Source organism: Alosa sapidissima, chromosome 3 (assembly GCF_018492685.1).
Source record: "Alosa sapidissima isolate fAloSap1 chromosome 3, fAloSap1.pri, whole genome shotgun sequence".
NCBI classification, from domain to species: domain Eukaryota; kingdom Metazoa; phylum Chordata; class Actinopteri; order Clupeiformes; family Clupeidae; genus Alosa; species Alosa sapidissima.
The window spans coordinates 17,228,391-17,242,937 of record NC_055959.1 but is presented as its reverse complement, the minus strand read 5'-3'; the positions used below and the strand labels follow the sequence as shown (position 1 = coordinate 17,242,937).

Below are 14,547 nucleotides of genomic sequence, written 5' to 3'. Positions count from 1 at the left end.
CATACTTCACAAAGCTTACCAATTTCTGGAGATTATTTTTCCCATTGCTTGACTAGAGGGCAAGATGATGAGTAGCTACTCACCAGTGCTATTCTCAACCCAATCATTGTTTGCTCACTTCTACAAACACAGTATATGACTACAGTCTATACTGAACTTACCACCACACACTGACCCTACCACCACACACTGACCCAGCAGCGATTTAAGACATGGTCACACAAATAGGTCTGTGATGAATGTTGCCCTCCCACATGCCAGCAGGGCTAACATACACATAGACAGTGGGATAAACATGGGACATACAGTAAACATATAGAACCCATAAATGGCTATGGGCTATCAGATGCTAGCATATTTAAAATAAAATGTTGAATACAGTATGTTGAATATGAGTGTCTTGGTCTGACTTACTGTATGCAATATGTTTGGTAGCCTAACATACACTCTTGTAAAATGTGATTAATGCTTCCAATAGCAAGTTGTTTCATTACCTAAGGGAATCTAGTGGTCAGAATTGGAATACAGAAAATGCAGATGTGGGTTGGTGAATATATTCAGAATGAAATGTTGCTGGTAACTGGTAAAAAGTATTTGAATTCATACATTTCTGTCCTACATTTTAGCCAAAATAGCACAGGGAATATTGACAAATTAACTCATTTGTAATGGACATGTCATGTAATACTACTGTAATCATAGAAAAGACAGGCTCCATAGCATCTGATTTTTTATAATTGGGAAAGCTCATGTTTCTTTATGAGGAGGTCATTCAGAGTTATCTCATAAATTGGTGTTGATCATAGTCATCACGAGCAACACAATAGAATAATCATAGTTTCTAATAAGGGTGCCTGCGACTGTACTGGACCTAACATCAAACTTTAACAAATGCCAGCCATACCATACACGCAACCAACCATAAACCCATAAAGTCTTGTTCATTCCACTCATTGAACCCGGGGGCTCCAGATGTACATTTCCAAATATAAAAAGAAAACTTGTTGAGAATGGGAAGATAGATCATGAGATCTCCACATCAGATGCCCATCAGTCCACCTTCATGAACCATTCTCTTTCTCGCTCCTCTCCATATTTCTCCATTCACCGATTAAGCTCAGGGGTCATATACCACACCGTGGCCCACACATAACTATAACACACACGACAGCTGGATGTGGACATAGGCTGTCTTATATTACCCTGCTTTCTTGGATTTCCTAAGTAAAGGGAGGAGATGGCATTTAAAACGGACACCAGACAGTCCCAGAGATGTGACATCACTTCAGACGGTAGACAAGTAACAGCATGGTATCTACACCACTAAAACTACTTAGTACAACATGTGATATTCACTCAAGCCAACTCGCACTCTGTCAGATGACGAAGGGTACCTGACAGAGGCAAAGAGTAAGACTGAAACTCGAACAGACAGGCAGGCAAAGAGCGACTGCAGGGGCAGAGGAAGACCCAGATACAGGAAGTCAAAGTGGCACTCTCCTGGGGGAACACTGAGACGAAACGCACAGGATGCCCAAACATGCAGAAATGTACCTAATGTACCTTGGACATCTACACAACTGCATCTAAAAACACTGACACATCATGAGCAGACAAGAATCATGATTTCATTCTGGGTTGACTCCGATCCCACAGGGGGCCTTCACACACCTGGTGCAGAAATGGCCATAAGTAACATGTTGTAGGAAGCATGTCCTTTATGCCCTTTCCGTGGTCCAGTGAATATGCCATTGAACGAGGAAACTACTCTTTCTATAAAATATACAAATAAAGTATGTTCTGTATTGTGCACTGCACACATTTACAATATTTCAGATGACCTACATTTGATAATGTCATTACTACTAAACAGTATAAAAGAATCACTGTCTTTATGAGATGAAATTGTTTTTTTCTAGGATGGTGTGCATTTGTTTCAGTATGTGAACATGTACTGTATCTGTCAAGATCAGGTCTTTGTCACAATTATGGTCATGGTTATGGTATTGTACTACCAAACGACTTACATAATATGAACATTACAATAGCTAAAATTAATTAAACAATTTAAAAAGGTTGGTAAACCATTATCTCATGCTATGTGTATGTATAAAAACGTGTAGATTAGTAATCCATACTCATCTGACATGTCGGGTGTAGGGCATTTTCAGTATTAGGCTCCTATCTATTATATGAGAGAAAAATGGTTGATTACCCAGGAAGGGCACAAAGAGATAGGCCTACAGTATGAGAATCTGGACTTACCAGATTTCACATACTGTAGGCTACAGAGAATGTTTATGGACAGTCAAAGGTCAGGTCATGAGATCTCCACGACAGATACCCATAAAGCAAACCTTCATAAACCATTCTCTCACTCACTCATCTCTTTTTTCTCTCTCTCTCTCCCTCTCTCTCTCTCTATCTCTCATACATTTTCTGCACTGGCCAACAGGTTTGGACCCAGAATTCCCACCGAACACAAAGAAACACTTATTGAGAAATTTGAGAATGGAAGGTCAGATCATGAGCTCCACATGAGATAGAGACCCATAAGTCTACCTTTATACACCATTCTCTCCCTCGCCCCTGTCCTCCCCTCTCTCTTCACTGATTTAGCTCACAAATCACGGAGAGCACCCCACCCCACACTTAGACTATAACACACATGACACGACACAGCTGTATATGTGGACATAGTGCTGCTGTGTCTCTTATCTTACCCCTCTTTCTTGGGCTTCCTGAGCAGAAGGAGGAGATGGAGTTAAAACAGGGAACCAAACAGACTCTCAGATATGACATTTACACACACACAGTGCACATACAGAGGTTCAACACATACTGTACGTGTGATCTTTACTAGGAAGTTTACAATACAAACAACAGTGTTCAGCCATGCTCAGCAGTCATGTGTCAGAACAGGAACAAACAGTAACAGATGGATATGACGTTTGAAATCAAAGATATGCTCCCTTAAGCCTAAGCTACTAGAATACACAGATAAAAGCAAGTAGTAATATTTGCTTAAGGACAGGAAGAAAAAGTTATATGCAATATAGCAATAAATATCCAATACACTCAACAACCAATCACAGATATATTCATAAAGGGAGAGTTTGTGTCAAGACTAACATACCATCTCTAGACAAACACACACACACACACACACACACACACACACACACACACACACACACTTACGAACGCTTAAATGCCTCCAGAATGTTGGCCTGCTGCTGTGGCTCTTCCATGGCTGAAACAGGATGAAACAACAATAGATGAAACAACAACAAAAAAAAAGTCAAATAAGACACTCTGTCACTCAACATGAGACGATCTATTCAGTGAGACACATGACTGACTGACAGACAGCCATGATGTCATGCGGAGTGAATCTCGCTGAGTGAGTGAGTGCCGTGCTGACGCGCAAACTGACCTTCCACTGTGATCTCAAATGTGCAGCTGTCACACTTGTCTTTGGCGGTGACCTCACATCTGTATCCTCCTGCATCTGCGTCAACAACCTTTCTGATATTCATCTCGTATGTGTAGACCTGTGATGGACAGTGAGAAAAAGGGAGACTTAGAAAGTGTGAGAGGGTTTTAAGTGAATTTTTGTAGCGCTACACAACACTGCTTCTCTTTACAGTTCTCTTTACAACTCCCATGCTCACCCTTGGCCTTAGAGTGCCTGCTGGTTACTGCATGTCCCTCATATATTTGTTTGTGTACACTAACAGTATTCCCACTTGTTGTAGCATTCTGACTGAGAGGGGGACATAAACCATCAACCATACCCCAACTTCCTAGTTTTGCATGCAGTTAAAGGTCTGGCCTGGCTAATAGTCAGGGGGTCAAAACTGATATTAAAACTCTGTCGGACACTTTTTGGTACAAGCATACAACCTATCCAGTATTAATATTTAACCCCTTAACATGTGTTCTAGCCAGGTTGTCAGCTTAGAAAATGTTTTTTTGTCCATTTTAACACCATATTCTTATAAGTGGTAAAAGCGGATTTTTTTTTCCAAAGTGCTTTCATTTTCTTCCATGTTACCTACTGTAATTTTGGGCAAATGTGCAATATAATCCAATTTATGTGCAAGCATGATCATTAGGGTGGTTGTCAAGCTGATGTATGACTTTAAGCAATTTCAGGCCAATTTGTTGGTGTCCTGCTCAACATGACATACCAACACTAAATGTTGAATATCTCCACAACCACAAGGACCATTTACATAGAAATGGTATCAAATGAAAGCCAACACTCATGGGCTGTCTGCAGTGTCAGAATGGACATGTATTGTACAGTGTAAGAGAACAGAACTAGAACATGAAAAAAACAATCTTCACCTAAAGAGAACCAGTTCTCAAAGTGTATATCAGCTTGGAAACATAACATAGTATCCCAAAACCTCTATCAATCAGTACCCCTATCTATTGGAATGAGTCAAGCCAAGTTTAAAGCTTGTAGGGAGAGACAGTGCAATGCTGCACAAGTTGTAATTCTAGTGCTGCCTTTAATGTCAAGGCAGCAATGTAGAACTGTAGATGGTGGTCTATGGTGTTATTTGACTTCATTAATGTACCAGGTTGTAACACAAATTATATTTAATTGACATATCACTATAGTTATTAATTCCATCCTAACATAACTGCTCTCTCACTTCTTTAGGGTAAGGGGTTAGTAACTAGTTAGAAGTAATAACTAGTCTGGCTGATCCTAGCACTGATGCACTTTTCTAATTGTACTAGAGCTTTTTAAAATGGTCCTATAAATGTTGAGAGAATTGCTTTATAAAGCTTAAACTGTTAACCATGTTGTTAGTTGCTTTGGTTAAAAATGTGTCAGCCAAATGTAATGTAATGTAATAACTAATAGTCGTATGGCAAAGGTATGTTTTTCCCTTTCCAAGCAGTGACACTCAGGAAGGCAGCCAACAGAAGGCACCCAGGGACCATGTCCATGTGCTCAGTCTGAGTCCTGGTCAGGGACACAAAAGAAGAGTTTACCGTTTTGAGAATGAATACCTTCCCAATACAAAACATGCATGCATGCATCCAAGGGCATAATATAAATCTAATCTACAAAACAAGAAAAACAATATCATGCCAAATAATATGAAACAATGTAGTTGCATATAATGTGGCAAAACTCAATAATAATGATGTGAGTACCTGAGTATTCTTGCACCGAGCTGCACAGGCACATCCACATGCACCACTACAAAATATTCCACTTTTTTGACATCGACACTGCCTGGTACTGCACTGACTTCCACTTTCCTTGCATCCACATATCGTCAGCTCCAAGCACCTGGCCTGTACAGGTTCTTTGGTTAAAAGCTGGGGGACAAGCATTCCATCCTTCATGTGCCAATCACAACTGGTTGGTAAGGGCAACCACTGCACTATCTGCTATCTGCTTCAAGGAGTTCAGGTTTGCAGACAAACTTATAGTTTATAGGCCTGACCATCCTATTCATGAAATGTCTGTTAGCTAGCAAACTGACGGTTGTATGTGTTCACTGAACAAAGATTATGAAAATAAAACACAACTTTTCCATCTCAAATTTAATTTGAACAGATATTAGTGCTGAAACCGTTCAGAATTCTTCACTTTCTGCTGACGAAAAAACGAATGTCGGCCATGTTTTTTGGGCACGCGAGCAACATGTTTTTGTTGTTATGTAACAGGGTGTGAATAGCCCAGTTGTGTGGCCAAGGCTATTCGTACCAGGGGTACGAATAGACACTCCGATTATATTATGCCCTTGGATGCATGCATGCATGTTTTGTATTGGGAAGGTATTAATTATCAAAACAGTAAACTCTTCTTTTGTGTCCCTGACCAGGACTCAGACTGAGCACATGGACATGGTCCCTGGGTGCCTTCTGTTGTCTGCCTACCTGAGAGTCACTGCTTGGAAGGGGAAAAACATACCTTTGCCATACAATTATTATATAGTTATTACTACTAACTAGTTACTTACCCCTAACCCTAAAGAAGTGAGAGAGCAGTAATGTTAGGATGGAATTAATAACTATAGTGATATGTTAATTAAATATAATTTGTGTTACAACCTGGTACATTAATGAAGTAAAATAGCACCATAGACCACCATCTACAGTTCTACATTTCCGCCTTGACATTAAAGAATTATAACTTGTGCAGTATTGCACTATCTCTCCCTACAAGCTTTAAACTTGGCTTGACTCATTCCCATAGATAGGGGTACTGATTGATAGAGGTTTTGGGATACTATGTTATGTTTCCAAGCTGATATTCACTTTGAAAACTGGTTCTCTTTAGGCGGAGATTGTTTTTTTCATGTTCTAGTTCTGTTGTCTCTTACACTGTACAATACATGTCAATTCTGACACTTCTGCACACAGCCCATGAGTGTTGGCTTTCATTTGATACCTTTTTTATGTATATGGTCATTGTGGTTGTGGAGATATTCAACATTTATTGCTGGCATGTCGTGTTGAGCAGGAAACCAACAAATTGGCCTGAAATTGCTTGTACAAGTCACACAAAAAAAATTCAACTTGACAACCACCCTAATATCTTACCTATGGGTGTCTTCTACCTAAAAAAATAGGGTGACAGCTTGTACCAAAACATGTCCGCAAAAGTCTTAACGGAAGCCCTTTTCAGAATTGGCCCCCTGACTAAAAGCGATAGGCTGAGAGTCTTTGGGCTGAATGCCTGGCTAAAGTGATGGGAAAACAAATTATCCACCCTCTGCCCATTGTTACATTGCCAAACACATAATCAATTCTGTTCACGCATTAGCATTCTTGTGACAAGAATGAGAATGCAAGAATGTGCATGCAGTAGCATTCTTATTAACTCGCTAACTAGTTCATTCTCTATGCTAGCAAAAGTCTTATTCATTCAAGTTCAAGTTTACATGCCGAAAAACTGGAAAAAGTGCTGAACCTCATATACAGCCACCTGCAATAGTCAGGTTAGTGAATGCACGAGACTCATTAACGAAAATCGAATCGCATCACTGACTCTAAAACAAAATGAGACGGCTGAAGAGCAGGCTGCTCAAAAGTCAGAACTCCCATCCTGGGTCTGGTAAATCTTTTTTTGCCATCAAATGTCTGAAAATGTGTTTCACACGCTGTTATAAAATCCACAATTTTCCCAGGCTATTTTTGTTTAAAAACAAACAAAAAATACACTCCTAAGGAAAGGAAAGGAAAGGAAAGGAAAGGAGAGGTCAGAGTAGCCTTGACAGAGCTAACAGCTAACTCCCCACCATCCTATTAAAAACACAGGTACCCACCTTGGAATTCCGGTCATACGTCTCCTTAAATTGCAGGTGTTTGCCCGCCTTGCTGCCCAGGTCCATCCACTTTCCTTTCACCCACTTTATGTTTGGCTTCCTCAGCATGTTGGAGGAGTCCACCTTAGCCACGAGGGTGACATCCTTCCCTGTCATTAGCAGTCAATCATCCATACTCAGCCACTATCAGTTAATCAGCACAGTAAGCAAAGGTTATTGATTTATGATTTATTATGGGTCTGTGCAAGTGCAACCAGGCTGAGAGAGTGAAGTCAGGTTTCAGTGTAGCTGGATACACAACAACGGTGTGTAATGTTTTGGATTTTTTTGTTGCGATACATATACTGTATTTGATTAATTGTATTTTGCCTGTGCTAAAATTGATATTCAATAATGGTGCATTAAAAGCAAACTGTGAAGACAAAAAATGTACATATGCTATATCATTTATCTCATCAAATACATGTTTGTTATTCAAAATAAGATTATTTCACTACACTGGTTTTTCTGTTAAGCATAGTAGGTACTAGGTAATGTAGCATATTCGGACCAGTCAACTTGTCAGATCCATTAAACATTGTGGTGAACAGATTCCAAAACTGCTGCCCTGATTAAAAAACAATGCAACTAATCTCAGCTGGTATTCTGTCTATAATGGAATGGAATGGAATGAAAATTTGTGAAAGTAACTCCAAACTTTTGAACGGCAGTGTACATTCTATTTCATCAAACTGTTTTTGTAGAAATTATATTACTAAACCAAGTACTGAGGCAAGAGTGAGTATTTAGGTACTATGACACATTTCAACGAAAAGTTGAAGAGGTTTTGACTTCCTGTAATGATTTGTGATCATAGGTACCATAGCACCATAAACACTGTCAAAATACTACTAACATGTATTACCTATTAGTTAGTGAGTTCAGAGTTTAATGTAAACCATAATCACCAATCCTTTAAGATCTAAGGCCTCTGAGGGATTTTCCTGTAACCACATGGCTAACAAGACGATTCTCAGAACAGTTTAAAAAAAAGTTTTACCTTTAATTGCCGTGGTGTTCTCTGGCTTCAGAAGAAAGAGGCCTGTGACCTCTGACATCTGACGTTCCTCCCCTGGAACCTCTTCTGAGAACGCAAAAATAGAGACGGATAGAGAAAGAGAGAGAGAGAGGAAGAGAGAGTGAGAAGGGGTGAGACCACAGGCTAAGTGACCATTAGTTCAGCCAGTGGGCTGATGATAAACACAAACAGGACAAACAGGAAGCAGTGAGTGGACAGGGGGTAGATGGAAGAACAGAAAACTTTTTAACATGGGTTGGCGCTGGACTTTTTTAAGACCTTTTCTTTTCTCTTCGGCTACTCAGACAACAGCTGGGTTAGAAGGCTATCAGAGTTTAATAGGTATAGTGTGGTAAGCAACCTCTCCGAAGGCTCTGTCGTTTGGGCTGATAAGCACCCCTCATAAAATTATGGCTGTGTGTGTGAGAGAGTGTGAGCATTTTAAGCTCAGGAAATGATCCTATACAAACACTGACTTTCAGAGCCAAAGCCTCTAAGATACACACAATCCCTGCCTATGCGTGCATCCCCACCAAGCTTTCCAAAAACAGAGCTCCCAAATACCCCCACCTTTCCAATAGCCAATAGTTCCAATAGTATTTTGGCACCACTGACATTTGAACTTGCTCCATATTAGTCCAGATATAACTCCCCAAGGCCCCCTGCAGTCACCACTGCCTCTGCTGCTTCTCCCCTGCTTTGCTGGGTCACGCATCCATAGCAGGAGACAGTGAGTCAGAGAACAGAGTTTCCTCTGTACAGAGTTTGACTGTTTATCTTCTTAAGTTGAGGGTATAAAGTTGTACTAGTGAGTGAATGTTTTTTTTTTTTTAGTTAGTTTTTTAAAACAAATGATACACATTAGAGGTAATCTTTATTTGCTATATTTGCTTTTAGATTTTACTATATGATATGATATAGAGCTTGCTTGTTTATTATTTTTAGTTAATGAAGCGATAGGTATTACTCCATGTATTTGTCCTAGGCAAATACATCCTGTGCTACCGCATGCATTTGTCTTACCATCTTCAGGTAATTCTGTTCCAGGAAGAGAGAGAAAGAATGATAACAGAAAGTTACTAAACTCAGTAACCCTTAGACAATGAGGTAATTACGACGGAGTATTAGGGCCACACATGAAGAAAAAAAATATATTTTTGCCATGGCGAGATTAAACTCGACATGTTGACTTTAAAGTCGCCACGTCGACATTAAACTCGACATTTCGAGAATAAAGTTGAAATATCATATCTACTTTAATCTCGACGTGTCGACTTTGAAGTCGACATGCTGACATTAAACTCGCAATAGGCCCTACTGTTTAAACATAGCCTACACAGTTTAAGCTATGTAGCCTACACTAATATACAATATGTTAGATAAAAAATGGCTTCAAATTGGTGTTATTTCAGATAGATTGCTAGATTGCAGATATTCAGATAGATTGCGTCTTGTCTGTTAACTACTCATTGCCGTCATCGTGAAGTCTCGCGGTTATGGAAATACCATGCACTATGCCGTTTAGGCTAAATAGCTAGAAAAATATATGTATCAAATGATATAATGTTTCTATACAAAACTGTTATTTCACTCTGTTTTACGTGGTTAAGGCCACTGCACATCCAAATAACTGCTCTTCATGACCCACAAGCCGTCACTCTCCATAGGATAACATGGCAAAACTCATTTTTCTAAAACTGCTTTTCCATGTCTCACCTGCAATACGTAGGCCTATAGGAGGCTAGAAACACATAGCCTAAGCATATATACTATTTTGATCCCGTGAGAGAATATGTGTGCATGCACTTTATTTATGCACTTTGTGTGCATATGTGTGCATGTAGGCTACTAGCCTACATGGGGTGGTCAGGAGGATAGCTTCATTCGTCCCTCCATAGACATCCAGCAATAGGCTGTTTTGCATCCATTACAAACAAGCAACGTGAAAGTCTAGGATTGGGGAGAGCGCCTAGTATGCCTCTAGTGCATAAGCATGAAGTTGAACCTTTAGATGAAAAACAACTCTTTAATAATATGCCTACAATAAATAAACCGCTATGACGTTTAGGCTACTTTTGACCATCGCATTTATCGCCTGTAACTCCGTAATAAGGACCTAACAGCAAAGTATTTGGCTGAGCAACGTAGGTTAATATGTTCTGTTTTGTCCACATGATATAGGTCTATGTCTAATCATTGTTGCACTCGAACACTCTCTCTCCAAACTAACTTTATTCTCAAAATGTTGAGTTTAATGTCGACACGTCGAGATTAAAGTCGACATGATATTTCAACTTTATTCTCGAAATGTTGAGTTTAATGTCGACATGGCGACATTAAAGTCGATACGTCGAGATTAAAGTCGATATTACATTTCAACTTTATTCTCGAAATGTCGAGTTTAATGTTGACATGGTGACTTTAAAGTCGACATGTCGAGTTTAATCTCGAAGGAAAATATTTTTTCCTTCATGTGTGGCCCTAATACTCCGTCGGAGGTAATAGCCTAACATACACACACACATACACACATACACACACACACACACACACAAATCTTTAAACAACCATACACTCACTCATACCTACAGTACATGCTCATCCACACTCATATGCACTTCCCTCTTCTCCCAAATTGTTGGGTTTATTCTATTTTAGACTGTTTTAACACCTTACTTCATGTAAACACATGCTCAATATAGAATATGGTATGCAGATTTTGTATAACATACAGTATTTATTACATTATTATATGAATTAGGACAGATTCAACTATGTTGCAATTTAACCAATAATTAGTGTTTGATGTTACCCATTATTTGTTTCAGTATATGAGCATTAGTATCCATTTTTATTAGAGTTTGACATACTGTATATGCTAGAGAGGATGAATTGATAAACTTCAGTTGTTTTAAGAGACAAGCAAACTTTATCAAAATGCATAGGCAGTGGACCATGACAGGTAAAGGGGCAGAATGAGTCAGGCATGGTCATGCAGCCCCCGTGGAGCCAGGGTGATCCAACACTTCCAATATGTTTTATAGCCTCAGTTAACGAAATACAACATTCAAACACTGATTCTGAAACAGTTTTCCTCTTTGTTTTGTATAGACAGTGATAGGCCTGGACTTGAGGGAAAACTGGCACTGGATCAGTGCTTGGGGAGAAGCTGTCTCCCATTACCTGTGAACCAACCAGCACACATCCACATTGGAAACCCGCGACACTGAGAGACACGCTTCCAATGGCATGTCTCACCACAGGCAGTATACAGAGGAATAGGGAGAAACCCCTGAGGGAAAAACTACAAAGCTAAACTTGCTGTTTGGTCAATCCCCACAAAGTAACAGACACAAAACCTGTAGAGACATTACTGTATATGTCAGCGTTTTTCTTAGTGTAAACATACACACACATACACACAGAGACAAAATCATATTCAACGATATATACCTATGTGCTAACAGTATATATCAATTTTTCATTTGAAACATCAAGATGCTTATTTAAACTTGTTGTTTTAGAGACACCCTCTAATCAATCTAAATATCTACATCTCACCTTAACTTTGCTGAAAGGACATATATAAATTAAAGGAAAAACATTCTCTTCAAAATCTATATACAAAACTGAGCAAATTGTACAGCTGCAATAACAATAACTTATATTCTATTTTATACTATGATGTGTATTTGTACCAAAAAGGTATAGATGGTGGCCTGTGAATAGTCACCAACTCTCACCTTTCTACTAAAGCAACCAACTGACCTTACCAGTCATGCTATAGTGGCCTTGGCCAGAGCAATCCCATAGCTCATGAGTAACCAAGTGCATTATTTATTTGTTTGTTTGTTCGTTGCTTTGTTTTTCCAGTCAGAACCCCTGTTATGGACACAATAGACACAGAGAGGGTCCAGCAGGGACAGTGACTGAAGGACAGCACAGACACAGGTACGGAGCTGTACAAACACATAGCACGTGCACATAACCACAAACTACACGAGCCTTCACACAGCACTCGAGCCAGCTGAGAAAATGGGGTGGGGGAGTTTGGGGACGGTGTGAGTATTGTTTCTGTCTCTTACCATCTCTGCCCTCACTTTGCTCTGGGGTGAACAGAAACAATAGAGGAAGAGACGGTTAGAGGGACAGAGAGAGGTTAAGGCAACAGACCAATGAGACAGGCGACAGATGCCAGACAGCCGAGCTGAAAAAGAAGAAAAGTTTGTGGGAGGGACGGGGATGCTTATAAAGACACCTCTGTCAAGTATCACCTGTTGTGCTCTCGGGAACAATCATACTTTTTTAATTAAACAATATTTTTGTTATTAATATAATTAATAATTATATTAATATATATATATATTGACACATATTTTTACAACATGATTTTCTCATGCAATACAATGGAACAAATGAAAATGGATTAAGCTACTTGACAAAGGTATGGAGGGCATAGTGACAACAATACATTTACACTCACAAAGATAGCCTACACATAAACAACTGCATGCAGTCACATACAGTACAGCACATTTTTATATCCACTACATGACTGCATACAAAAGACAGTACAATACTAAAAATACACATATAAACACAGAAAACACACAGCACAAAATATCTCTTTTGCATTGTGCCCTGTGCGAGTCTCACCCTTTACAAGTGGTTTTGCCGCTGATTAAAAGAAGGGAAAAAGGGAGTTAGCTTTGGCTTGTTCACAACTACACATAACCCCTGAGAAGGAAAATCATCAACTCGTTCAAATCTTCAGTGGATACAGCAGCCATATATATTTAGAAAACCACACGGGTCCCAAATGTTTACCAAAACTGTAGCTATAGGTGTACACATAAATGTGTGACAATAATACACGTAAACACAGACACAGACACACACACAGACACACACACACACACACACACACACACACATACATCCTGAGTAAAACAGTGAGTCATAAATAGCCTGTAACCTCAGGAGGCTTTGCCACTATTGGGGGATGACATACTTAAGCATGTATTTATTATATATTCATATATATTTTGTATTATTTATAGATACAAAATACTCTCTCTCTCTCCGACTCTTATACAAGCACACATACACACATGCGCACCCACACACACACACACACACACACACACACACACACACACACACATAAACAAACAGTAAGTGAAGCGTTAAGGCTTACCCTCAGCAGCTGGTGTGGCCACTGTTAATAGAAACAGATTTGACTCATGCATAGAATTAAGCACAATTAGCATCATATTTAAATGCACAAAGAGAGGTTATAGTGGCAAGACGTTAGAAGCATGTCAATGTTTCCCCAAATGTGCTTTCTATATCCCCTGTTTATACAAATACTCAGTCTCCCACTCAAGTGCCACTACAAGTATGACTTGTCTTATGACTTATGATATATATACTTGCACACACACATGTCACAAGTATGACTTGTCTTATGACTTATGATATATATACTTGCACACACACACACCAGTCAACCCACACACCCCATTTTCTCTCACTCACGCACACGCACGCACGCACACACACCAGTCAACCCACACACCCCATTCTCCCTCACTCATTCACACGCACGCGCACACACACCAGTCAACCCACACACCCCATTCTCTCTCACTCACTCAAATGCACGCGCACGCACACAGACCAGTCAACCCACACACCCCATTCTCTCTCACTCACGCACACGCACGCGCACACACACACACACCAGTCAACCCACACACCTCATTCTCTCTCACTCACGCACACGCACGCACACACACATTATATATGGGAATATTCTTACCCTCTAGGGCTGGCAAAACTTCTGTCAGTGAAGATATATAAGTATAATTATAGATAGTACAACCAAAGCTGGCAGTTTTATGAAGTAAGTACAGAGGTACATAATAGGATATAAACCATCTTCAGACAGAAATGCCCTTACCATTTGAAACAGGCTGGGCCTCCGCCTCTATCAGTAAACATGGCATGATTACAGCAGGCAGTGAAGAGGGAGAGCATGGCATGTTATACAGCAAGCCAAAATAATGTTTCACTTCAATGGTTAAAGCATCAATAGGCTCTTACCTTTTAGAGCAGGCAGTGACTCTGTCAATAGAGTTGACAGAATTATAGATACAACCAAAAATGTCCATTGTTATCCTCATAACA

At 39.7% G+C, this 14,547-nt stretch overlaps 1 protein-coding gene across 13 annotated transcripts in view; it reads right to left on the bottom strand.

Moving 5' to 3' along the window:
• mybpc2a (myosin binding protein Ca) overlaps positions 1–14,547 on the bottom strand; it is a 53,902-nt gene that overhangs the window by 22,204 nt on the left and 17,151 nt on the right. For 5 of the 13 annotated variants that reach the window (XM_042085796.1, XM_042085795.1, XM_042085797.1 and 2 more), the window contains 12 exons: positions 14,464–14,484; positions 14,321–14,347; positions 14,180–14,200; positions 13,556–13,576; positions 13,015–13,035; positions 12,444–12,464; positions 9,382–9,396; positions 8,341–8,424; positions 7,302–7,450; positions 3,437–3,554; positions 3,202–3,253; positions 2,724–2,741 (listed from right to left, as the gene is read on the bottom strand). In XM_042085796.1, the coding sequence (XP_041941730.1) occupies positions 2,724–2,741; positions 3,202–3,253; positions 3,437–3,554; positions 7,302–7,450; positions 8,341–8,424; positions 9,382–9,396; positions 12,444–12,464; positions 13,015–13,035; positions 13,556–13,576; positions 14,180–14,200; positions 14,321–14,347; positions 14,464–14,484 (568 nt within the window). The remainder of the gene's footprint in view (positions 1–2,723; positions 2,742–3,201; positions 3,254–3,436; positions 3,555–7,301; positions 7,451–8,340; positions 8,425–9,381; positions 9,397–12,443; positions 12,465–13,014; positions 13,036–13,555; positions 13,577–14,179; positions 14,201–14,320; positions 14,348–14,463; positions 14,485–14,547) is intronic. The other 8 variants (XM_042085798.1, XM_042085799.1, XM_042085801.1 and 5 more) reach the window with 4 other exon arrangements.